The sequence below is a fragment of the Euphorbia lathyris genome, chromosome 5 (assembly GCF_963576675.1).
Source record: "Euphorbia lathyris chromosome 5, ddEupLath1.1, whole genome shotgun sequence".
In the NCBI taxonomy this organism is placed as follows: Eukaryota; Viridiplantae; Streptophyta; class Magnoliopsida; order Malpighiales; family Euphorbiaceae; genus Euphorbia; species Euphorbia lathyris.
In genome coordinates, this window is record NC_088914.1 from 54,254,302 (window position 1) to 54,281,933 (window position 27,632).

The 27,632-nt window shown below is 36.8% G+C and overlaps 1 protein-coding gene across 5 annotated transcripts; it reads right to left on the reverse strand.

Moving 5' to 3' along the window:
- Window positions 1-2,178: 2,178 nt before the first annotated feature.
- Window positions 2,179-24,741, reverse strand: LOC136231071 (helicase protein MOM1). Of its 5 annotated transcripts, none has more exons than XR_010689669.1 (21): window positions 24,505-24,739; window positions 21,095-22,242; window positions 20,018-20,102; window positions 17,682-17,809; window positions 16,233-16,417; window positions 15,904-16,031; window positions 15,511-15,783; window positions 14,805-14,951; window positions 13,914-14,165; window positions 12,601-12,741; window positions 12,172-12,483; window positions 11,459-11,632; window positions 10,073-10,979; window positions 9,730-9,974; window positions 8,184-8,288; window positions 5,584-6,901; window positions 5,251-5,477; window positions 4,405-4,923; window positions 4,106-4,319; window positions 2,497-3,517; window positions 2,179-2,373 (listed from the first exon to the last, which is right to left on the reverse strand). XR_010689669.1 is itself a non-coding variant. In XM_066020324.1 (20 exons), the coding sequence occupies exons 2-20, from the start codon at window positions 22,231-22,233 to the stop codon at window positions 2,607-2,609; spliced, it is 7,407 nt and encodes a 2,468-aa protein (XP_065876396.1). In that variant the 5' UTR covers window positions 22,234-22,242; window positions 24,505-24,741; the 3' UTR covers window positions 2,179-2,606. The 5 variants fall into 5 exon arrangements, 3 of the variants coding, with proteins under 3 accessions (XP_065876396.1, XP_065876395.1, XP_065876397.1); XR_010689668.1 differs by having other exon boundaries at window positions 2,475-3,517; XM_066020324.1 differs by having other exon boundaries at window positions 2,179-3,517; window positions 5,251-5,474; window positions 24,505-24,741.
- Between the last annotated feature and the right edge of the window lie 2,891 nt (window positions 24,742-27,632).

Below are 27,632 nucleotides of genomic sequence, written 5' to 3' on the forward strand. Positions count from 1 at the left end.
TGGAGAAAGCATATGATAAGGTACCAAGGGAAGTACTTTGGCGGGCCTTGATAAGGAAAGGCATTTCGCGGAAATATATTGACAACATAAAGGACATGTATGAGGGAGCATGCACGAGTGTACGTACTAGTGTTGGGAAGACTGAAGAGTTTCCTATTACGATTGGAGTGCATCAAGGTTCCGCACTAAGCCCATTTCTTTTTGCCATCGTTATGGATGAACTAACAAGTTCACTTCAAGATGGTATACCATGGTGCATGATGTTTGCAGATGATATTGTGTTGGTTGATGAGACGAAAGGAGTGGAGAGGAAGTTGGAACTATGGAGACAAACTCTAGAATCTAGAGACTTTAAGTTGAGCCGAAGTAAGACAGAATATTTAGAGTGTAAGTTTAGTGGCCATAGGAGTAGGGAGGCAGGGTCGATCACCCTAGATGGGAGAGTTGTTCAGGCCTCGGATTGCTTCCGGTATTTAGGATCTATTCTCCAAACGGATGGAGAAGTAGATGGAGATGTTGCTCATAGGATTAAAGCTGGTTGGTCGAAGTGGAAGAGTGCTACGGGTTTCCTTTGTGACCCCGGCATGCCTAATAGATTGAAGGGAAAATTCTACCGGACGGCAATTAGACCAGCATTGTTATATGGTACGGAGTGTTGGGCAGTGAAACACTGTCACATCCATAAGATGTCGGCGGAGATGCGTATGTTGAGATGGATGTGTGGTCATACGAGAAAGGATCGGGTGAGTAATGAAATAATTAGGACAAAAGTATGGGTCACATCTATTGAGAATAAAATGAGAGAAAACCGACTAAGGTGGTTTGGCCATGTGAAACGTAGAGCGCTTGATGCGCCGGTTAGGAGAACCGAAGAGTGGCAAAGGGATATAGTGGTAAGGGGTAGGGGAAGACCTAAGCAAACTTGGAGGAGGGTGATCGAGAGTGATATGAGTTTACTGGGAATTGAGGAAAATATGGTAGTGGATAGGACGGAGTGGAGGGAGCGAATTTGTATCGCTGACACGACTTGATTTCACGGTTTTATATGATTGTTCATGTTAGCCGACCCCGAATCATTTCGGGACTAACGCTTTGTTGTTGTTGTATTGTGAGATTCAATGATCATACTGTGAAAAATAGATAAAATTTAGTATCATGGGTGTAATTTACCCAAAGATATCACAATACCCATTTGACAGATTTCTACGATTTCATAATCCCCACATGATGACATACATCAAACTTCCAATTAATGAAGCACGCTGTTAACTTCCTCTTTATCGATAAAAATGATTTACTCAAATAAGTCTAAAATGATTAGTAACAATTAACAACGTTAGAATCTATCAGTGATATAGCAGCAATCACCAATATGAAGTTTACACGATCTTGCTCCTCGAAAGCTTTTTGAGTGGATGTTTGTCTTGATTTGGGGATTCAATAGAATAATTGCAGATTTTGAGAAGACCATTGTCTACTCCTAGTGGAAAATGTTATTGACTGATTTTGAGTCTTTGCTAAGGAACTTGGAACTCATGCTTGAACATTGATAGTGCTGGATTGATCATGTCTGCATTTATTAAATGCATGGTTTATCAGAAATAGCCATTTTATTGTTGGTTCATTGTCTTCACTCACCACTATATTTCGAGGACTTAGTGGTGCTATTTCCTGAAACCTGAAACCTGAAATAAACGAACAACAAATGCACTGAAATTTCTCAACATGAAAAAAGGAAAGTAGAAGAAGGAAGTCGAAGGAACCTCAAAGGGATTTGCAGTAATCACGAGAAGGAATCACATGGTAGATGCAGGTTTCGCATAGATAAAGGAAGTCGAAGGAATGATTTTGCGTATATTTACTGAATTAGTAAGTTTAAATAATAGATCAGAGACAATGTGCAAATTTTAAATTAGGTCAAAGGCAAAAAGTCCTTTTAGCCTTAAATTTTTAGCTTTGTCCATCCAGTAGTAATCTTCTTTGCACTTCAATCTATAATTATTCAATGTTTTGATGGGTCCAAGTCTTTCATGACAGATAAAGTAGGATTCTTATAGGGCTTTCTCACCCATAATTGACTTACAAGTCAAGTCTAACTATATTTTGAGCTGCCTTCGGCTTAAATCCCTTTTTGTTTATAGTTGCAATGTTCAAATTTCGAAAATTTGGCAGACAGGGTGATCAAATTATAAATTCATTGAAATAATCCAAGAACAATCATTTCACTACAGCATAAACTAACTGTACATAAACTCGCCTTCTCCTAAGTAATCCCTTTACAGCGGTCTTCATGGTTCTATTTTTTAGCGAATGGATGCAAAACGTTTGGGAATCTGCCGAACAGTTCAAGGCCAAATCCTGTTTTATTTGCTCCTAACAAAAAATAATGAACAGAGTAAATAGAAAGATACGCATATTTCTAGCAGGAAATAGTACATTCATGCATCCTTGCACAGCCAATCGAGGAGACTTACACAGCCAGTTGAGGAGACTTACACAGCCAAGGAGACTTACACAGCCAGTTGAGGAGACTTACGCAGCCAAGTGATCACTATCTCTTAAAAAAGGCTAATGGAAATGATTGGTAAAGCTTGTTACAATCACCGTCAATCGTCATCTGATAAACAAACAACTTGATTTGTATTACATGGCCCATGTTCAGATGAGACTGCAGGATCTGTTGCTTGGGGGCGCATACTGCAGGATGGAATAGGATTTTTTTTATTGTCTTCATCCATAAGTGATGAGTCAAGGACATTCACAGCTGAGCTAGAAAGGGTTGGCAAAATTCCACTCCCTTCACGTTGATGTGGGCCGTTACCAGGATGAGGATGAGATTGCTGTGCAGCTGGTTGTGGTCGCAATTGCGGTTGGGAGGGTGTGGTCGGAGTTGTAGCCGGATTACTGGAAACCTGCTGATTCAGCATCCCAACTGCAGGGGAAGAACTATTGCCAGATGCTGCAGGTCTGAAAGGTTGTAGATGTGGGGCAGGAGCTCGAATTTCACTAGATTTTTGGACATTGCCAGCGGCAGGGGTGATGGAGTTGATGATGAGTGGGGGTCTTGTTATATTACCCGGTGTAGGTGATGAGGAATGGTGCACAGGACGCAGAGAAGGAGCTGCTGAGACAGGTGCTGAGGAATGGTGCACAGGACCTGACACAGGTGCTGAGGACTGGCGCACAGGACGCAGAGTTGGAGCTGCTGAGGCAGGTGCTGAGGAATGGTGCACAGGACCCGACACAGGTGCTGAGGACTGGCGCCCAGGACGCAGAGTTGGAGGTGCTGAGGAATGGTGCACAGGACCCGACAGAGGTGCTGAGGACTGGCGCACAGGATGCAGAGTTGGAGCTGCCGAAACAGGTGCTGAGGAATGGTGTACCGGACGCAGAGGTGGAGCTGCACTATGAGAGCTGGGATTTGCAATCTGCGGGCCTCCAGTTGAAGACGGTCCAGAGAGATTCCTTTGTGCATTCGAAAGTTGAAGCAGCTGCTGGAAGAAACTCGAAGACACATCTGCTAAAAACAGAAATAATCAGTAGCAGTATAATACAATAAAATCATTAAATGCAAACATATTGATACTTAAAATGCCTAATTGAGCTACAGCACTTTCCCCTGTTTTGCAGACATTGCTAGCAGAGCTTGTTAACAAGATCCCCAACATTTCTAAGAGCCAAAGTTAGTTTGCATCACACACAGTTCCCCAAATGAATCAACATGACACAGTTAAGGTACAAGTTTACTCTGTAAAATCATATCAAACCCTGATTATTATATTTTTCAAATGCCGCCCTCAACATTTCTGCCCCTGCCACAAAAGTTTGATCTTTTTCAATTATTTCCATTGGAAAATCTGTCGGTAGTTCCATTATATAGTTCCATTGGATAATCTGTTGGTAACTACCGAAGGAACCCAATTCATTGGATTTTATCATTGTTTACTTGAAAAAGAGCAAATGAGCTAGGGCAAAAACGATGCAGATGACCTTGAAAAAAAAAACAAGAAATGTAATTGATCCGATTTCCCTAAAAAGGCTGGGGCAAATTTCTAACTTAACCCCATATATTTGTTACATATCATCTATAACAAACGTTGCATACCTTGCTGCAGGCCAGGCACACTAGATCCCTTGATATCCATACATTTAGATCTGAATGCCTGAGCCAATATCTTGTTCATAAGAACTGTGCTGTGATTTTCATCAAGCCCTTTCTTCCTCAACAGGAAATCTGATTCCATCTCCTGAAGCTTAGTTTCACACTTCCTACGAATTTCTTCTATCTCCTTTTCACAATCAGATTTCAGCCGCAGCTTCTGAAAAACAAAGGAAAATTTAGAGCAAAGTATATAACACCTGAGTTCTTTAGTTAGCATAAGATTAAGTCAAAAGGAGATGAACCGTGTCTTCATGGATGGAGATAATCAGGTCTGTTTCTTTGCGTATTCTCTCCAATTCATTCTCTAGCGGATCATGACAAAAAGACATAGGGGGAATCCGGATAGAGGCTGGTCCAGTTTGTGCAGAAAGTGAGGACATGGGTACAGTTCTTGTGTCTGAAAGATGCATCCCTGATCCACCAAGATGGGTTTGAACAGGCAGATGTGACACGGCTTGATTTGAGTGTTCCATTTGTGTTGAAGACTGAGTATTGATATTGCCTTCACAGCCAGAAGGGTGGTCATATTCACTAGCAGAAGGAAGATCCATGGCATTGGGACTAAAAGCAGAATCAGTGGATGACATTTGCAGCACATGATCGACAATAGGTGCATCAGTATTAGTTTGATCAAAAGCTACATCCTCTTGGCGTACTAAAGGCTCAAATTGTTGCAAGGGATTTAACATATCAATTGCTGATGGAACTCTGTCTTGCAATCTAGTGGATGTAGTTTGCTGAACGCATTGTTCTTGATGAACCTAAACAACAAACGTATTCCTTTTGTAATTCCAAACAGCATAAAAAAATAACTCAGAAAACCAAGACATTTACAATTGTATGAAGATCATGAGAAAACAATGTCATAGCAAACCAATAATGTTATGCGTCTACTACTAATTAATTCTGGAATCATCCCTCAAAAGGACAGAGCACAATGGATATATTTTTTCAGCAATTATTCGTGCCTCAAAATAACAATAACTGATGCAAGAACTTAATCAAGATGAAAATCAAAGGATAAAAACAAGAATAGCATTGAAATAACATGAAAAAATGCAGATCACATGGATGGCAGAAGAATTTACCAGAGATGATACTAAGGGAGGATTGTCTTCAGTATTGACAGCAGATACACCATCAATCTCTTTGCCACTGCTATCACCCTCTACAAGGCTAAGGTCGTTTTCCATATTCTCTGATAGAATTATCTCATCTTCTTGAATAGGTCTGGTAGATAAGGTTGGCCCCATGACACGAACTCCGCTGATCTCACCACCAGCACTCGAATCCTCTGGAGCAGATTCAGTAACTCCTGACAGAAACATCATATCAGATTTACCCAATGATTCAGATTTTCTATTATCAATGTTCATAATTGCTTTATTTTTTTCCATCATGCTTATCACTACTTTCCTTACCCTTGACTATCTCTGCAGTTTTTGGCACTGCTGAAGGAGCCTCCACATCCTGCTGCTCTCTGGTTTCATCACCTTCGACTTGACCAGCAATTTCATGAAGTCCTGATAGACTGTCCTCATTCTCTTGGGTGACTACAGTAATTCTTTCAGAAAAATCCAAAATTTCATTGACTATAGTTTTATCCTTCAAAACTTCTCCATCAGATTTATCCAATGATTGAGATATTTTGTCCAGCTGATCACTAGTTTCATTAGCTTTAACTGCATCTGCAGTTTTACACACCACTGACGGAGCCTCCAAATTATGCTGTTCCCTAGCATCACCGACCTCAACTCCACCAGAAATTTCAAGGATTCCTGATGGGGTGTCCTCATTCTCTTGGGTGATTCCAGTAGTTTTATCAGAAGAATTAGAAATTCTATTGACTACAGCCACAGCAACTTCCCCATCCTGCTCTCGAAGTGGAACTTCTCCATCAGGCATGTATGATTTAACACCATCAAGATTTTGTTTCCCTGTAGATAGTACCCCAGTGATTAGAACCTCCACATCGTCGCTTGTATTTACAGACTCGGGAACTTCTACTTGAACCTCTCTATCTTGCATGCTTTCCATCAACTCTAGTTTCTGCTTTTTTAAATGAGAACTCAAGGAGCAATCATTTTCTATTTCAGTTATGAAGTCCTTCTTTGCCCAGGTTATAACGGCTTGCAACCAAGTTTCTTTTTTCTTTTCGACCTTCTCTCTTGCAGCAATGTGCATTTTCTGTACGTTTTTCAAATCCATCTCCATCTGGCAGTTGAGCTCTTCCAACTTCTTTTTATATTCAATATCAAGCTGCCTAAGTTTATCTGCTCTCATTGAACTACTACTATGCAAACGAATAACAGCTGCCTCTGTGTTCTTCTTATTCTCAAGTTGTGCCTTTTCATTCTCATACTTCCTCTTAGATTCCTCAGTTTCCTCCTGTTGCTTCTGCAAAAGCTTTGTCATTTGTTTATCACATCTCTTCTTGATATCTTGGATGCTTCTTGAAAAAGCATGCTTCCCCAGCTCAGAAAGTACATCATCATCAACAGATTCTTGACCTCGAGCCAGGTCTTCAAGCTTACGTTTATTCTGTTGCAGGCTAGATGGAGAACATGCTGGTGTTAAATTCTTTCTATGGTATAGAAAGATTTTCTTCAAACATTTCAGCATTGAATATACATAATCTGCCTCTTCTTTCCTGCAGCCAAAATCTAAATGTTGTTTTGCAAGCTCAAACGATTCTTTGTGATCAATTTTGTACTTTAACGTAGAAGCTGCTGTCCAACACTGAAATTTTCACACAAAGAAAAGACAGTAACTTTTAACAGTTCTAACCAATACTATTTAATAAGCACTTAACAATAAACCAAAAAATCCAGCAAGGTCAAAGTAGACATGTCAAGCATTTGAAAGAGAACAGATGAGGATGAGTGTGCACATAGGATGCAGAAACACTAAAAACAGGGGGCATCCATCCAAAGGAGAGAGATTCAATGATGAATGTAAGGAAGGCATAGACTTAGATTTAATTTTGATACATCTGGCGCAACGGTAAACGTTGTTGTCGTGTGACCAAGAGGTCACGGGTTCGAGTCTTAGGAGCGGCCTCTTGCCAAATAAATTGGCAGGGGAAGGCTTGCCCTCAGTACACCCTTGTGGTGAGACCCCTCCCCGGACCCTCGCTCAGCGGGGACGCGTAGTGCGACCGGGCCGCCTTTTTTACATCTGGGATATGTTCTCTTTGAGTCCACACAAAGATATCTTCAACATTATGTGATTCAATTGCACAAATAGCCAATTGTGAATTAACCATTAATCACAACTTTATATAAATTGTGCATAGTTGAAACTTAAATGAAGACTCGAACTGCAAGGCTCGGGAAAACGTATGATACCAATATTTCATATAAAAACGGCTGAAATCCTTTATTTTAGGGGGAATATAAACACAGAAAACAAGATCACTAGATAGGATGAGCTGTTTAATTTTGATTACTTCTTAGGTCTGATTATTTCTAAGAAAAATTACTATTACTAGGGGTTAAGACAAGTGCACCATTTACAACAAAATGAAGTTAAAACCTAACTTTCAAATTTGACCACAAATTCCTGGTATATATGCAAATGGCAATATATTCCATGAATTCAAATGGCTATGATAATTATTGAATCATATTGTAAAAATCAAAATGCTCTAGAACAATGCAACTATATAGGCATCTGAATTCTATTTTTTAATTCACTTCAAATTTAATCCACTAAATAGGCATCTCGAACAATGCAACAAATCCTTGATTTCTCTTGTTTTTCTTGTTCTTGAGTAACCTAAGTTAAAGCTCAAATCAATGTTGATTTTTAGAGATCACCAAACTCACTTAATTCTTATTTGACTGAAAGCAATAGAACTCTTAAATAATAAGACTCCTAAATAATATAACTTCTTAGATACTTTTTTTTTTTTTGAAAGAACTTCCTAGATACTTGAAATTTTTATATAATATAACTTCCTAAATAACTTTAAAAAAAAAAATCAATGTTCATGCAGTATAGAGGCAAAAGAAAATCTAACCAGGGATATGTGAAACGCCTGCAGTACAGTTGCAGGCTCTTTGATAACATAGTGGTTATTCATCACATATTCCAGAAAACTTTGTGCCATAGCCTTGACATCTTCCTGCAATGAAGAAAGACTACATCAAAACAAAGACTACAAAAAAGCAAGAATCAAAATATAGTATTCTTAGGATTTAAAGTAACTCACTTTAAAACAATACCATTTGCAGAACTACAAATGCAAGAAAATTTTTAGTCCAGTGCAAAGTGTCAGCATATTCTACCTCTAGTAGTCAATTAATAGTCTTAAACATTTACATTTTCATATAAAACATCCACAATTATTCTAGAAGAGTGAAAGAGATCAGCAAAATAGCCTTTGCAGTTTCTGTCAGTGCAGCAGTTCTACATTAGAATGGATTTAAAAGGAATGGCACAGAGTGCATTTGTTGGTAGATGTATGCAATCATCCGTAGGCCCACAATTGTAAAGTTCAAAAAAATGGAACATGTATCAAGAAGCAAACCATCAAAGACCTATTCAGATTATATGGATCAGGAACTGTTCTTTATGGTAATGATTTGGAACCATGAGATTCAATTTTTTTAACAGAAAAAATACTCTACCAAATAGATAACTAAAATGAATATCCTTTTATTCATTGTATATTGTTATTATGAATAATAAGACTTCATATTTTCAGACTAAAAATAGAAATTACTATTATTATTACAATTATAGTTTATTTTTTCGACAAGACAGTTTTAAATTATTTTAGTCACAATGTTATATTTTTTGTCCAAATTTCAATATCATAAACCTGCACTGTTTCAGCCTCTTAAATGTGTTTAATAAACATTAATACTATTTCTGACTTAATATAATGCTTTTACTTTATTTGATTTTTTGTGTTTTTCAAAGTAAATGATTTTGAACTGGAAGTGCCAATTCAGGGACTGAACAGAAGGTTGCAGTTCAGTAAATGGTGGAACCTGAACCAAATAGCCTATTCACAGTTTTGTCACTATTATGGTTTCCATTAATTCTAGTCTGCTTTAAGTCCAAAACCTGGCCATCCACAAACAACCTGTTTTGGGTACATCATGGACTGAGCCGCTGAGTTAATTCTGGGATAAGGGCAGCTCAATAGAGGCATTACTTTGATCATATTCAACCAAAATATGATATGAAATTCAACTGTTCTAGAGCTTGAAACTGTCAAGTAAGTTGCTGAACCCACTATATCCATTAAACAGTAAACGGTTCATTATTAAATTGAAGCTTGATGAGAGACTAACATCATCGTTACAGAGAGCTATTTTCTGCTCTTCTATCAATCTCAAATCAAAAAACAAACAAATTACAAAAGTATAGCATTCTAGGTTTCCTATGTTAGCAGCAAAAACTAAAATAAAATAAAACCCAAAATATTAATAAAAAAAATTGAAAATTAAAAAGTTAAAAAAAAACAACAAATAAATTGATAAATAATAAATAAATAAAAGGCAATGTAAATGAACTTGTATTAATTAATTGGTTTAGTAGAGAAATGAGATACATACTGGGAGTCCTAGAATTTCACAAAGCTTTGCTATCTCTGGCTTCAAAAGAGCATGCAGACTCTTTTGTGAGTCGCGCACATCAATTCTTTCACCAAACTTAGCAATGTCAACTTCTCTCAGTTCTGATTTATTATGAGCCACATTTGGCAGGTTTGAAATGTGGTTTGTATTACTTGCATTTAGATGAGTAGTTGACCCAGAATTCAATTCCCGATGCACACATTGTGGTACAGCTCCCAAACCACCTGAACAAAGTGGAGTCGTAGGAAAAGTTTTCCTATGGTATTTTCCTATATAACCGATCGAATTTCAAAAGAAAAAACACTATCAATCAGTTACATACCTTCATTTTCTGTAGCAGCAGATCTAACTGAGGTTTGGTCAACATTGTTGTTGGCTACTTTTTTGCGCTTCTTCACAATTCCCTCACTTTCACCATCTGCTTTCCCAAGTATCTCATCACGGTGTTGAACCCTTTTACGGTTCCATTGAGACAAACCAGATGTATACTTCCATCGTGGTTGTTTCCTGCCTAACAGTTTTTTCCAAAATATGTGCGGCAGATCTGCATCACTTACCTGAATTTTCTGCTCACCAGGCAATGGAAAATCAGTGCTATAATTTCCTTGATTTTGTTTAGCTTTCAAGATTATGGAGGAGTTGCTTGAAGTATAATCTTTGGCATTCTGAGTAAGTCTAGTTAAGAAATCCTGGATGATATCTTCATGAGACACAGTCTCAAGTGAGGTACTTCCACCAGTGGCAAGGGTACAGCAACTGTGAAACTCATCCAATTTACAAAATAGATATGAAACTCCCCACATAAGCAGGTTGTGACTAGTGGCTCGGCTTATGCTCTGTAAATTACTATCAAGAGGCTTACTTTGCTTTGCAAGGATAAGAGCATTCTCTTCTACAGTAAAAGATGAATATAAACGAAATATTTTCAAGTGAGATTGTGTATCAAGTGTTATCTTTTGCAGGCTCCTCAAGTCATTCGCTGGGTTCCAATCACTACTAAAGATTACAACAGTATCAACTGATGACAACTTGATACTGGGTAAACAAGCACGGGTTTCTAATAAAAACACAAATCTAGTTTTTTGGTTGTTAAATTTGTATAGAGCAGTTTGCTTCCTTCCAGGGTTAACTAATCCATCCACACGTTCATAAGAATCATCACCAAATCTTTGACGTACAAAGTCATCTAAAATATCTCCAACTTTATCCTTCCCAGAACCACCACTAGACTGTCAATCAGAAACGATTTTGATAAGATAAATGAAAACAGCAGGAAAAGCAAAATGTTTATCACTTGAGTGCAAGACCAATGATTGTTTATCCATATACAAGAAAATAATTGTTATTCTCACCACATCCAAACACTCTAGCCCCCTGTCCTTGTCCAGAAAACTTAACTGTCCCATATACTTAAGATTCGTCTTATTTACCCCTTGGACAAGTTGAAGTCTACTAGTTGAAAATCAATGTAAGCAAATGCAACAAAAATCTAAGCATCTACTAATTCAGCTATGACATATTCATTCATTTCCTCTAGATGACTAAATATAATAAATTCCTGCTGGTCCCTTTCAGAATTATAATTCAAGTAAGAAATATACTATAATTCAAGTTGTAAGAAATATAGTAAACAATGCGGTTAAAAATGAGATTAATTATCTTCCAGGAATTAAAAAATAAAAAGAATGGAAGGATAAATGACATGTACCTGGAAAAGAATTAATACTCGTAAACCTCTGTTTCTTATCTCCAAGAGCATGGCCTCAAGAAGTTGTAGCTTGCCACTTGCTTTTATTCCAACGTCTAAAAAGTCGGTCACCTTCAAATCCTTTGTCAAATGTTCCGCCAGCAGTGAATCCGTGATGTAGGGATGATCACAGCACTGTCAACAATTATCATATACATGACTTCCTAGGAGCAACATTTGAGCCTTTATATCTATAAATAATATTCTCATTGACAAACAAGAAAGATGGTCAATAATTCAAACTTAACACATGTAAACTAAGTAAGAATTAATTAGCATAGTAGAAATGTCAAAATGGATATAGTAAAGTGCATTAAGATTTTGCTGGAGTTCTAATCTTGCAAGTTATCTAAACAAATCCAAATATAATAGTTTTGTAGTATTCCCATATAGATATTGCCATAAGCTTTCATATCACTTGTAACATAAAATAAAAATTGACAGAGAAACTACACCACACAACCACAATGTAACAAGAAAAGCCAAGCTCAGAAACCAATGTGGTGAAAAGACTACCGCCTATCTAAAAGTTACTACTAGGCCCACACAGAAATAATATAAAATAGCATAGAAAATTTGATAAAATCATCTAAAACACGCCAACAAATATGATTGAAGGATCAGAGAGTTAGAATTCAATATAGAATATCAGGCACTAAGAACACTAGACTAACCTTCCGGCTCGAGATAACAATATCACGAAATGCCCCAACAGGGTCATTCTTTGAGTTTGAAGACGAGCACAGCGGTAAAGAATTTGAAAGTAGAGTAGCACAATACTGCTCAAGCTGTGGATTGGATATCTGTACAGGAACCCAATACTCAGTGAATCTCGAAGTGTCCGACTTGGAACCATCTATAATATATTTCGACAGCTTTTCCTTAAGATCACGAATCCTATGATCAGAATTAGCAATTAAGCCGGCACTGTCAGTTCTGTCACTTTGACAATCAAGCAGAGGCAGCAAATGCTCAATGATACCATCCTGAAAACCAAACACAGAATTACACGACATTTGGACCTGGACATGTTTTTTTGCAGCAACGGGGAGTAAAAGTAAAGCACAATATATTTTTACATACTCATCTCATCCAGAACACACCTTAAGCTGACCATTGACAAGGAGAAGCCTCATTTTAGTACTTAAACTCTTAAAATGTCCAAAGAGTGAAAATATTCTGGGACGTTGGCACTCATCAACAATCATTGCTTCCCATTTTATAGATGGAAGGACATCTAGATCCTGTAGAATCATATAGGAAGAAAACAATAAGTTCCATGACCACTAACATAGAAAAGCCATTGACATGCATCCAGGAAAACAAAAAAAAAAAATACTTTTTATTGAGCACAAGAGCACACTTATACAGTTCTACCCTTCTTTATTTCAAAAATTCCAACATCCTTAACATGTAATGCTGCATGCAGAATAAAAAAGGGCGGCCCGGTCGCACTACGCGTCCCCGCTGAGCGAGGGTCCGAGGAGGGGTCCCACCATGCAGCATATATTCCGAAAATTTGAAACCCACATCACAAGGAGGGGTTAAGTTATTCTAATAATGGTATCTCAACTTGGCACCAATTGTCAATAATGGCCCGGTAACTTCAATATTTTGCAATCTTGTAATTGAAGTCAAATTTAATTGAAAGAAGAACAATTTCACTAAAATGATTTCTGGACAGAAATAGAGTTCATCCTAGGTTTCCTCCATACAGAAAAAGATCCTCCCTTTCCAAAAGATCTCTTCGTTTGAAAACCCTATGACAATGTCAGGTTCAAAGGTCCTTCTCTACTACCTAGCTGACGCTCTTGGAGTATCAACTCTGTTTATCTAATGTCTCCTAATGCAGCTATGATGGGCAATGCTTTTTGTGGGAACTGGCAACCAAAAAAGAGATTTAAATGGATAGATTTTTCCAATTTGGTTTAAGGTCTGCACCTTGTTTTTATAGTTATTGTATTCACACGTGTATGTCAGGTCAGATTTAAGGTAAAATCCTTGATGGTATTTCACCAAAACCAGATGAGATGACACTATCCAAACTGAGGTAGATTTACCCATTCTAAATGATTTCAGAAATCCTATACAACATGCAGTTTCAACACTCACAATCACTGCAATTTGTAAGTGATCCTTCACACCTTCAGGACAAAAATGTAGAACTTCTATCAAACCTTTAGAGGTAAAAAAGAAATCTCCCAATGGTATGAGAAAATACTTTGCGATGAGTACTTTTGCAACAAGATTGATAATAAAGCAACATATGGAATTTAGCAAACACGGTGAAAAATAAATGAAGGAAATTTGGCTCATGGGAACAATTTACCCAACAAAAGCACATCTCATCCTAAGAAGTTGTGGGTCTAAATTCCCTGCAATTCCACAACATAAATCATTGGGAACAAATATATACCTCCACAACAGCTTCTGGAGAAGTTATAAGTACATCAAACATGACACCCCCTCCTTCTTCATAGAACTCCAATGCCCTGATTTTTCTCCGAACATCTTTGTTTCCATGGTAAACCACAGCAGCAATAGATGGAGCTAAGCGAGAGAACTCGTCATCCCAAAGAGAAGCATCTGAACTCGTAATGATCAGAAAAGGCCAACACCCATCAGATGACAAAGATGCAATAAATGTGACCACCTTCATAATTCGCTCCTGCAAACATAATGATGTTTATGTAAAATCCAATGTGTATCTTTGTGTGTTTGTGTGTTAGCAACAAGTAGTGAAAGAGTCTGTTCATGTCTATGCACTAAAAAAAAAAAAGGGCGGCCCGGTGCATTACGCGTCCCCGCTAAGCGAGTGTCCGGGGAGGGGTCCCACCACAAGGGTGTACTGGGGGCAAGCCTTCCCTTGCCAATTTTTTGGCAAGAGGCCGCTCCTAAGACTCGAAGTGGCAAACAAATGCCAGACAGACAAAGAGATAATGGAAGAACAGGTGCACAGAGTAACAAAGAAAACCAGTGACAAAAACCTAAATAAAGGAATAGAACTAGAAGGTAGCCAAAATATTGTTCTTTCAAGGAGTAAAACAGTTGCAATGATCATCTAATATTACATTCGATGACCAAATAGATAAATTATGTATGTTGTATGCAAGCATATGCAAATATGTAAGATGTTATACATACAACTTAGTTTGCCTATGCATCACTTCTAATTCCAAACTTGAAGACAACAAATCATCATTATATAAGATCACCTTCAGATTATTGTATCATGCATTTGATACAAAAATTATATAATTAAAAACCCAATATTTCCTAAAATCAAAGTACAACTGATTAAGCTCACTAGATCATCGATAATGATAGCATTTTGCCCCTTATGCCACTGTTCACGAAGACTGTTGCTGAAGTCCAGATGATTATTATCAATCTCACTTGAACCTCCAGCTGACAACTGCATTGGTTTAACGGATCCTTTTTCAATCTCATTTTCCTGCAAGTAATTTTGCCATAAACAAGAAAGGAATTTAATAATTTTAAATGATATATACACATCATTACTCAACATATAATAACTAAAAATGCTAATTAACTTCTTAACCGTACAACAAAGGGTAAGCTTCGCCCTGTCAGATAAAAGAAGAAAGTTTTAATTGGTAAAACAAAAAAATTGTAAAATTTAACAAGATCTCATACATCCACCAGCCTTGCCAAAACTTGTGACAACCGTTAAAAATCTTAGCTTCTTTTGAACACATAATAAATTGCATTAGCTGTTAGCAAAGAAAAACTGAAATTTCCAATTACATGATAAATTAATTTTTGCTTTTCAGTAAATAAAACAAAATTTAATAACTAAAACAAATGAATATATATATATATATATATATATATATATAAGAAGGGAGGGCTTCATACCAGGAACTGTTTGCAGCAGCAATTCGAGCATTAATTGAAAACTTCTTAAACACATTTAATACAACTCAATGACTGTGAAAGTAAACTGAAAGAAAAAACGAAAGAGAAAGTTGTCATGTTCGAACCACACATACCTTATGCGTTCTATTCTTTGCCCTCTCAAGACGATTTTCATAATCTCTAATGAGGCTTTGAGCTTTTGGCAATTTCATAAAAGAAGCATTTTCCAACTCCCATGTTGCCTTCTCATAATCAAGGCCGCGCCACTTTACAAGCCACTGATAGTGACAGTTCAAAACATCATCAACATGCCCCTCGTGAACATTATCAAGTTCCTTTGGAGACCTTAACAATCGTTTTTGTAGCATACGATGTGGCTCAGTCCACTCCTCCTTCCAACTTGAGATCTGTAGAACAAAAAAGACTTTAAGCAAAACACTGCTAATTCTCCAAGAAACTATTAATTTGTTGTAAAGTTTATTGCTAATTCAACTATCCAACAAAGGAGAGAGGTTGTCACAATTGACCTGGTTTTTTCGGTTGAATTTTGCAACAAGTGAAGGAGCTTCAAGAAGCAGCAGACTTTCAGACACCCAACTGTTGTAAACATGTGCAAGACCTTTGTATTTAACGAAGAACTGCTTCTTTTGTAATCCTAAAACAGGTATCATCGCATCAAGAAACTATAGTCATGAAATGTGCAATCATCCACAAGTCACCAATGAAAATACTGATTGTAGATATAACAACCTAATGATTCCCTATTCACATTACTGCTAGTGGCATAAACAAGGCTACTATGAACTTGAGAAAATGGTTTGAGACAGAATTTATGTAATAGAATTAGTTCCAGTACCATTTTCTTCCGACATCTCGACTTTCCAGATTGATTCAATGCCCTCTGAAACTGAATGTGCACCTAATTTAATCTTCTTCTTAACACAAGCAAGACAATACCAAGCCCCAAAAGGAACATCCTTAAAAGGAGGAACTAGACAAGAAACATGGTAGCTTCTTTTACAACCCTTTCCGTCACAACACCTGCAGTTGCAAGAAGTAATAACAACAATGAATAAATAATGAAAGAAATAATTGAAGATTAAAAACATAACACGCATACACACAAAAAATATATGATATCTTCTTTTATTTCCACTTCGACACGGACTTTTATGGGTGTGCATATGAGTTACTGCATAATAACTGCTGAAAAGTCATAGTAAACCAGATGCACATTAACTTGTAAGTTATTGATGGAACTAGGGGTACTTAGTTCAGTTTCCATTGCATTTTTATTTTAGTTTTATAGTTTTATAATTTTTATTTTTGTAAGTGCACCTTGTGTCGCTGTGGGGCGCGCCATGGGCCAAGGCTCTAGGACCCCTAGCGCCTAAGTGCGCCATGTGCCTTTAACAACTATGCTGAACAGTCACTTCAAAAAGTGAGCAGCAAGCCAGTCATCCCAAAATGTAGCTTTTTCTTGTGAAGTGCCAAACTTTCATGTCTTTTACTGTCAGTAAACAAAAATACTTGGTCCTTAATTTTCACATTTAATCAGAAAATTTTGGTTCTACAGAGCTCAGCACATAAGACAATTCAATTGAGTTGAGGTGAGACCATATTGCACAATGGAAAAGGAAGTCGACCTAAAGGCAAAATTCTGTGCTGAGCACATTCTATTATGGAGAGAAGAATAGCAGGTTATAAAGCTGCAAAGGTTGACTAAAAAGTAATTTCTCTCACTACAAAAACGTCTTATTTTTGTTGATTCTATTTCCTAAGCATCATTTCGTATATCAACCTACCTTTTGATAAGGCACTTTCTATCTTCATGTTTTGCATGATTCTTGCACACTTACATTGCACCCCTATTGCATTGTTCTCAATGGGCACAAAAGATACACACACAAGCTTGAATGAATAAAACCCTCAACCTATAAGTAGAACAAGCGGCTACCCAGCATTGTACATTGCTCATGCAACATGAAGAAACAAGCACATAATTTTCTCTCTGCCTCCCAATAATCGCAAAAATAAGTGAATGCATCCTAAAAAAACATGTACCTCCATATTTGACAAAGATAATGAAATAACAATACAAGAATAACGCATTTGGCGAAGACTAACAAAATTTGGATGAAGAAAATAAACAAAATACAACAGTACACTCAATAGGATCATCATACTCACATAAGAATAAAATCTGTTTCCGTCATCAGTCTTCATTTATGAAAATTAAACATGCACAGAAAAATTTTCAGGCTCATCTATTACTAAGACGGTTTCAGAAAGAAGTGTTACCCACAATAGCTTTCCTGGTGCCTTGCAGGTCAGACATATGTTTGGATTACAGTCTAGTCGAATATCTTCAGGAGAATCTTTGTGTTGCAAGTTGTTAATGCGTTTTGCAGTAACATCAGCTCCATTTCCCTCCTATCCTAATGCAACACATCAGAACCGTGACAGTTCTCTTGCAATAAATTAATGCATTGAAAATATACAAAAGAGTGTTTACATTTACAAGCAAAAGACAAATTTACTTGATAAAACATGCAGCACAAGAGCACATCTAAACAAAAACAAGCAGCAAAGAAATTTCAAACAAGCACGTCCACATGAAAGAGCATAGTTTTAAAAGGTGGTCGTCTCAGTCACCTCTCAGTGTCTCTTGCACTGAAGGCAGGCGAGGTGCTAGAGGTGATCGCCTCTAGCACCTGAGGTGTTTAGTCCAGATTTAAAAATGAAAAATGAAAATCCTTTTGGGTCAAAATACCTCCGACAACAGCAGGTATTTTCTTCTTTTTTCAGTTCTCCTTTTGTTCATCCTCTGGCAGTACCTTTTTTTAAGCTATATAATTCTTCTTTTCGTCTGATTTCCATCTATTCTTTCCTCCATAATCCATATCTATCATGTTATGCTGCCCAATTTTTTTAAACTCTTCTTTGATGTTGAAGCCCCTTTTTTATATGGATGCTTTTATTTGACAGAACATAATGTTAAAGAAGAAGAAAGAAATCAGCCTGATTTACTAGCCAGCCTTCCTGTTTCAGAATTTCTAATTGTTTCCTTTATAAATATAACAGAAACAGATAGAAATTCTTTAAATAAGGAAGGCTGGAAAATCAGGCTGATTTCTTCCATCTTTGATAATTCTGTAAAATATCAGTTTTTCAAAAATATCTTAATAATAAGATGAGCATGAAATTTGGTCAACCATTTTGTTATATATTAGTGCAAACCAGGGCAGCTAAGTACTAAAGACAAAAAAAAAAATGTAATTATGGCCAAATCAAAGTAATATAGCAAGATATAAATTGAATTTGTCAATATCTAAATCATGATCATATAATTAATTCATGTTAATGGACAAGTCTAGAGTTTTCTATTTTCTTTTTTTAATATTAGTTTTATTTTGCTTTAGAACATTAGAACTAGCATGTTTCATTTTGCATTAATACTAGTAATCAATTAAGCTAGTCTGTTTTATCTTGCTTAAGAACTAGTAAAACATATATATTATTAAGTATAGTTTTGAATTTTGATGCTTTTAGCATAGCTAAAGAAAGAACAAAAGGAAGTAGAGCACGTTATGCCAATATAATATACTAGAGAGCACAAAATGATGCAAAGTTACAGACCATAAAACAAGAAATAGAAATTAATAGAAAAAGAGTAAAAAAGTACCAAAGAAAGTGATAGATAACAACAACAACAACAAAGCCTTAGTCCCGAAATGATTCGGCGTCGGCTAACATGAACCGTCATACGAAACCGTTAAATCACGTCGTGTCAGCGACATAAATTCTCTGCCCCCCCACCCCACTCCGTCCTATCCACTACCACATTTTCCTCAATCCCCAATAAACTCATATCACTCTCAATCACCCTCTTCCAAGTTTGCTTAGGCCTTCCCCTAACCCTCACCATTGACTTGATAGATACGAGGAACAAAATGAAATAAGATCCAAGCCAATTAATTCCTCGAATCATTGACTTGACAGTAGAAATGGAAGCCTAAACCCTGCAAGGTTGGAATATTGCAGTCCCCAGAAGCTCCCAAAGACCCAAACTGAAAAGGTTGCATACTTTCCCGTAATGTGGCTTTTACCCTTATCAGAAATCAGTCGGACTCCACATCAGACATTATTTAGTGGATCCTAACAACCAAAGAGGCAATCACTTATATAGAAATAGGTTTTTTTTTATCACAGATAAAGGGCCTCGGACACTGGACAGTCATAAAATGTACAAATGAGTTTATGCCATATAATATAATACAAATGTCAAACAGACATCACCTAAAATACAAATGTTGCAGTATACCATGGGAAATTGAAAAGTTATTTATTATCTTGCAATGCAAAAGTTGTAAGAACACAATCAGGCTTTAATTTAATTAGGGCAGCAAACAAAATTTAAAATCACACAGATTTTGCAAGAATTGCAAATGCTGTTGGCAAGAAGAGTGCAAGAGAAGTCAAACGTATAAACAAAAATACAATAAATGGGAACTTCATGTCATGTTTAACAGTATTCTACTCAACAACATTCTATCACTAACAGATAATATCTCAGAACCATCCAAGACACTAGGGACACAATAAGTAAAACTGACTAGGAAAAGGGGAAAAAAAATAAACCTCAGAGACAATGGCACCATATATAATCTGGTTTGAATTTGAACCACATGAGCAAAGGTCTTGCTGTTTAGATCCATGATTGTCCCTGCGAAGCATGCACATAAAATAAATAAATCATAAAAATACTATCATATGTTTAAAAAAGGTGCAATCAATACACAGAGACGCCATTAGTAATGAAACCAAAAGCATTAAATCCCCTCGTCAATTAATAGTTGCAGTCAGTGTAATATCATAATTTTACGAAGTCCTGTTCAATTATATCTCAAACTTTAAAGCTTGACAACAGAATCACATGATCAGATTGTGTACAACAATATAACCTTACTACCCTAGTGGTTACAGGAACAATCAGGGCTCCAGCATGTTTCTTCATCCTTTGCTGAATTGGATCCTAGCAGAATACAGGTTACTTAATATTATGTCATGTTGTCACGTGCTAGAAGTTATTCATTTCATAAAATTGTACTCACAAGAGGCTACAGAAACTTTATTTAAATGTTATAAGATCCTTAAGGACACCTTCCATATCCTCTCCTTACTGAGAAATTGTGAGCAAGCAAAAAGGAGGGCAAAACAGAACACAGATTTTTTGTGTTGACAATAACATTACTAGCAGCTATCAAGTGTTGACCAACACACACTATATTTCAGTGAATTCCCCAGGCACTTCAAATATATGTTAAATATAAACCATAATTAAACAGGAATTCTGATCCAGAAGAAAGTAAGTCAGTGATCCAGTTAGAGCCATTTACTAGAAAGCACATAACACATGCTCCTCTCCATGCAACGGAAAGCTCGAGCAACTTAACTTATCAACCACTAATTCTAGAACAGGCAATAAAATTCAACTTAACTAGAGACATATTAACACATTTACAAAAGATCAAACAAGCTGGACTATCAAGTCATGGAAGAACAACTACAATGATGATAACTAGATGGTACCAGCCAAAAGGCAATAAAATAGCATTCAAGAACCTCAAAAATAATTGGCAACTTTGACACAGATCAATACACTGGATTACTTGAAGACAGAAAAACACAGAAGAACTACTGGGTGCAAGTTGGTACCTTTGCCGCTTAAAACATGTGGCACATGTCTCCGCAAGTTTTTTTCCACTTGCAAAAGAATTAAAAGCATCAGTAACAGAGGGTAAAATATCTTTACTTGATCCCACTGCAGTAGCATCAGTAACAGAGGTGCAAATATCTTTAGTTGATCCCACAGCAGTAGCATCAGAATCAGGATCAAGTTTGTCTTTTTTTCTTTTCAAAGATCTCTCCTTGTAACCACTCTCTAATCCAATATCACTATCTGGTGATCTTTTATGCATTTTAGTATTTACCAACTCAGAGTTCAAATTGTTCTTTGCTGTTTCAGCATCAAAAACCAGCTTCTTCGGTAATCTTTTGTAAGCAGAGAGTACTGGACTATCACCACCCTCAGAATCTTTTACACTGTCTCCATCTTCAGACCGACAAGCACCCACAGAACTAATATTCTGGCTTGAGCAGGAAGACTCCTGTCCAATATTAATTTCCAAAGTCTCATTGGGATGTTTGCTTACACTACAATTGGATTCTTCGGAAGCTTTTTCTAAATCTTTTCCTGCAGATACTTCTCTCAAGTCCTGCACCTTCTTTTCACCAGATTCCTTGACCCTATCAACATCTTTGGAAGGAATACCCGGCACATTTTTCCGTCCTTTCTGTTCGAATATTGCCTTATAAGCACGAGCGTCCATTTTATTTTTGCCCATCTGAGCAGGTTCTGTGACCTCTTTCTCTATTTTACTAATTTTTTTGGTTTCAAGTGTCAATTGTCTCACACTCTTCTCTTTTTTAAATTTTGTCTTCGTAACTGACAAGTCCAAGCTTTTATTCGACTTTTTCGACCCAGAAGAACTGGAAGAGGACTGCTTCTTTCCCCGTTCAGACCTACGCAAAGCATTCGGCGTACTCTGCTTCTCAACTCTCTCAGGTTTTCTCATAACTGGAGGAGTTGGAGTACGTTTCTCAAGCCTGTCTGACTTACGAGAACTTGGAGGACTTGGACACCTAGTTTTTTTTGGAGTTTCTCGACCTGACCTTCTAAGACCAGATGCATTAGAAGCTTCAACGCCATCAGTCGATGGTTTCCCAGCAATCTCTTTGGAACTATTGTTCTCATTATCCTTAACTTTGCTGCTAGTTCTAGCGTCATTTGCCATCGTTGAGCTCTAAAAAGAAGGCATAAAATGTTAGTAAAATAAGGGTGAGGACCATAAGAGATGCCACACATGAAACTCGCTATCACACAATCAACTTCAAAATTTGAAAGCATGTGTGCATTAGAAATGTCTTCAATAACGCTTGCAAAAAAAACATAAAATGCAGAATAAAAGTCATGCATATTTGCACAAAATGTCATATGAATCCAATTTAAGCCTTTATACCTATCAAGTAGAATATAGCTCCAAAAAAGAAACACAGTAACATACAAACCCTGACCCAAAACCAGCTCGTAACCCTCACATGTACATGATCCATTAAAGCTAGCTTCGCTGAAGCCTGTAGCCTGAGCCAGTTTCACTACTCACGCATGCATAGGGAAAGTGTTCAATTAAGATACATTGATGAACAAGTAGAAAAAACATTTGTCCCCCATGGCTTCTCTGCCTAGAAGACTTTTACTTACCTTGAACTCAAAGGAAAATTCATCAATCAATAAAATGCGGTACCAGGGACGGATCCAGGATTTCTAGATAGTGGGGGCAAACTATATATGAGGTATAAAAAAAATCGTGCAAAAAATCAATAAAAACATAAATAAAAAAATTCAATTACAATATATCAAAATAAATTACATAAATTGATATCTTTCATAATTGCCCTCTATGTTTCTTCATATGTTAAACCTTGGATAATTTTTTCATTATCAAAGCTATCAAATATATCTCTCTCAATATATGTAACTAAAGGATCATTTAAAAATTCATCCACTGAACGGTTTCATGGTTGAGTTTTCACCAAGTTCATAGCCGAAAATACTCTTTCCACTTAAGCCGGTAAAATTAAAGCTAACATCACAAACTAATTCCTCATTAAGTTGGATTAGATAAGTTAATTATGCAGAACATATTTTCACTTGCTAAATTGGAAATCCTAAAATCCACTAATAGGGTATATTTGGTAGAAGTCAATTAATTTGCATGGTTTGAATCAAAACCTTACATATTATGGAACAAAAAAAAATTCCCGAAAGACATTTATCGTGGAAGGGAGGGAGTAAATTGTTACATTAGAATGCTAAATTGCTAAAATACATAAAATTAGCAAGCAAACCATACTTCACAAAAATGAATTAATAACAGCAAAAAATATATAAAAATACACAAAATACATAAAAAAGGAATTAGCAAATCAACCACACTTAATACAATTTATTAGGGGTGGGGTCCATGAGGTAATAAAATTAACCAAACCGAAACTATCGTTGAACCGAAACCAGTCCAAACATTATCGGTTAACCATTCATACGGTTAATTGTTAATTTCAGTTTGGTTTTTCGGTTCATGGTTTTTAAGCAGTTCTCAACGGTCAACCAAAAATCAACAGTTAACCATAAATCCATGGTTAACCATAATTTAATCAAGACCTATATAGTATTACTATTATATAATATAATACATTGAAGATCAAGAGTACTTATCCTTGTATTAATGAGTAAATATTTAATAGCATTATATGTAGAGATTTGAAAGAGTGAAATTAGAAAATTTAACAAACAACAGAACAACAGGAATTGTAGTATAGCTAGAAATTGGGGTAAGTCGTCTTGAGACGTAATTTACTTGTTTTCAATATTGGATGGTATTTATAGTGTTAACATGGCTAATTTAGGTTATAATTAACCACATATGCTATCCAAAAACCCATTTTATCTATTAATATTTAAATGAAAAATGAAATGGAGATTGGGGAACTTAAAGTGTAAGGCTTACACGAACCTAGCTATATATACATTTGATGCAGTTCCACATAATTAAGTAGCTTCAATGAGTATAGTGATAAGGTATCAAAATAGGTCTGGTTTTTGAGGAAGTGACAATTTAGGCTCCACCTACAAAATAGCACCAATATAGGCTTAAAGTTTAAAAAGTATCAATTTAGGCCTCTGATAACAGAAAGAGACAGCCATTGATATTACTCATTAAGTTCTTTCAATTGATAATCCTTGGAACCATAGGCCTATTTTGATACTTCCCATGAATATATTAGGAGTGATTAATCCTTAGAAAATTGCGTGTAGGTCCTTAAAGTTCAATAATTGGGAACTTAAAATGCATTCTAAATACAACAAGTCAATAATAACTTAGGTAGCAGCCGTTCTTACTGTACTTCGAAGCTCTCTGTTTATCAATGGCTGAAACAGAAAATAACCAAATCCAAGCCAGACGAACGAAAAGATAAAGACAGCAAACCCAGACATTGCTACTTACTTTAATCAACCACGGTGGTGAGAGATCGGAATCACGGCGGTGCGAGACGAACGGAACGAATGCGGTGCGAGGCGACGGTGGTGCGAAACAGAACGAAGGCGGAGACCTGTAGGAGACGGACAGTGAATGAGAGAGAGATCGTGAAAGAAATGGACTGATTAGGGTTTTCAATTCGAAATTGAGACAAGAGAGGGGCGATTAGAGGGACGATTAGGGATTTTGTGAGAAGAGAGTGATGGTTAAAAGGGGACAGGAAAAGGGGCTTGGTTGGGGGAAATTTACAAAACTGACCCCATGAGTGGCTCCTTTCTATTTTTAGACTCATTTAAATATATACTGATGTATCTAAAAATAATTCATGAAAAGTGCAATGTATTCAAGCTTAAAATAATAATGAATTCCATTCACTAACGATAATGTTTAGTAAATACAAAAGTTTAAAAGATAAGGAAACTGTTTTCAAGAAAAAGTTATTGATAGAATCCTAATGTTGTCGTCTATTCACTAATGTGTAAGAGTTGTTTTTCTCTTCTATGTAAGAGTTGTTTTGTCTCAATAATTTCATTGTCTTGCCTCGTTTCTTGTTTATCTTTGTGGAATCTGAGTTCATTATTGTTGTTTATCATCGACGAAGGCTGAATTTCTTAGCTCTATTATCGTCGTCGCTTATCGACCGAAGACGATGGCTCCATTTTGCGATTGGAAAGAGAATGGAACTGCCGTGAAGGGAATATATGGAATTGAACACCTATCACTGTTGGATACCGAGAAAGGTGAGGCACTAGATCTCACGATAGGACTGGCTGAAGCAGATGATCGAAATAGGGGATTGTCCCTTATTGGAAAAAAAATTATCAACTAGACCGATTAATTATATGGCGATGAAGACTCGAACGGCCAATCTTTGGAGACCGGGTAGAGGCATTGCAATTTCTGAATTAGAGGCCAGTCTCTTTGTGTTTGAATTCTTTCATACTCATGATTGTGACCAGGTATTGGCAGGAGGGCCATGGTCCTTTGATAACAATCTGCTTTGTGTTGAATCTACAATGTAGGTGCTTGTCATCTGTTTATGAGAATTCAGGTCAGAGTTGACACAAGGCTGCCATTAAAACGATGCAAAAAAAAGTAAAGCGCTCAACCGCAGAATGGTCATTCATAGCTTTTAAGTATGAAAGACTAAGTAATTTTTGCTTCTACTGTGGGTTACTAGGGCACACAGAAAGGCTGAGTGAATTGAATTTTCGAACCACTGAAGTTCAGCTGAAGAAGGAATTGGATGAATGGATGTGAGCTCTACTAAAGAGAGGGGCGGAGAAACAGATCTCGTGTTGGCTACGGGAGTCGGGCAGTAGTGGGGGAAAGGGAACTATGGGAAGAGGAAAGGAAAACTATCAGAATCCAAATTTTTGGCAAGGGCAGTATAGTTAGGGTTCGACAAGTATGGTAGCAGCAGCACGCAGTATTAAACTAGATACTGTAACAAATAAATTGGGGGCAAACAAGGCTACTAGTGATGGATCAAATATGGAGTTGGATCCCAAGCAGTTGGAAGAGGAAGAAATTGCTTTAAATGAAGGAAGAAAACCCAGATGGACAACTTTACAAGAATTGAATAGGCAAACTAGTACTGGAGGTATACCAGTGGATCAGCCGGCCCCTTTTAGCTCAAATGAGAATATTCTTTCTTTGCCTAAAGATCAAATTTTCTCTACTGATACGTCCTCGGTGAGGCCTGACACCCAGGCCCGCCAGTCAACATGAGTTGTTTAAGCTGGAACCGTCGGGGTTTGGGAAACCCCCGGGCACTTCGTTCTCTTGGTGAGTTGATTCGGACTCATAATCTCAGGATTGTCTTCTTAATAGAGACGCTAGTTACAAAAAAATTGCATTGATAATTTACGTCGAAAGTTTGTATTTGATAATTCTTTTACTGTGGATTGTTCTGGTAGGAGTGGAGTTTAGCTACGTTATGGAAGCAACGGGTGAATGTGGATATCTAGAGTTACTCTGATCATCATATTAAGTTGGGAGTTGATAAGTCCAAAACATACCTAATTTAACATGCATAATTGTGTTTGATTTCATGTAAATTATGTGTTAATTACTTTGTTTTGGAAAGATTTTATGTAAGTATTTGATGTTTGTGTGCAAGGTATTAATTATTTGGAAAAAGCTTAATTGGAGCAAAAATGGATTAAAATTGAGCAAGGTATCAAGCTTTCAACCAAAGTCACGTCCAAGAATTGGAAGTCGCGTCCGAGAAGCTGAAACAATTCGCCAAGGATAAAAAAACAAGTTTCTATCACTGTCGAGATTACTAGAATCTCGGCAGAGACGCGCGCTGGTGAAAGAAGCGCACTGATCTTTCCCCTCTCCCTTGCGTGTCACGATCGAGATTATTGAATCTCGTACGCGTCAGTAAGCAGTTCATGTATTTTTCCATCCTTATCTTCATCCAAACGACGCATCCTTTCATCCGGATAGAGGCTACTCTTCACCAATTAACATGCCTCTGCAGCAGAGATTTTGGAGATTATAAAAGGAGGAGAATTCTGTAGAAAGAGAGTGACTACATTTTATTACATACATTAGGATTTCTAGTACTATTTCTAGTACTTAGAGTTAGGCTTATCCAAGTTATGTTTATGCTTCGAAGTTGATCGAGAGATTTCTTTTTCGAATACTCAACAAGAAGATCCAAAAATGAAGGCGAACCAAGGCGTGACGAACCTACAAAGTAGAGTAAAGGACTGACAACCTGGAATTCTTACTTTGTTTTAATGCATTTCAATTTTGTTGCATTTCAATTTTGTTGCATTTCAATTTTGTTCTTCTCTATTAAACTTGTGATGTTTATGGCTCATAACAATAATATATCTTTTAATTCAATTCCATCTTCACTTTGTTTTACTTAAAGTTTGATTTAACAATGTTCTTTAAGTATTATTAATTGGCGTTTTCATGTAAAAATACTTGGAAAGAAATTTGGTATTCGAACATGCAAACTTTGTTGAACACTTAAGCAAATTCGGATTTAGATTTGGTCATTGCGGTAATTCGAGTAATTCGAGTAATCGGGTTTAGATTCCGAATTTGATTAATGTTTTCAATCTAAGATCGAAATT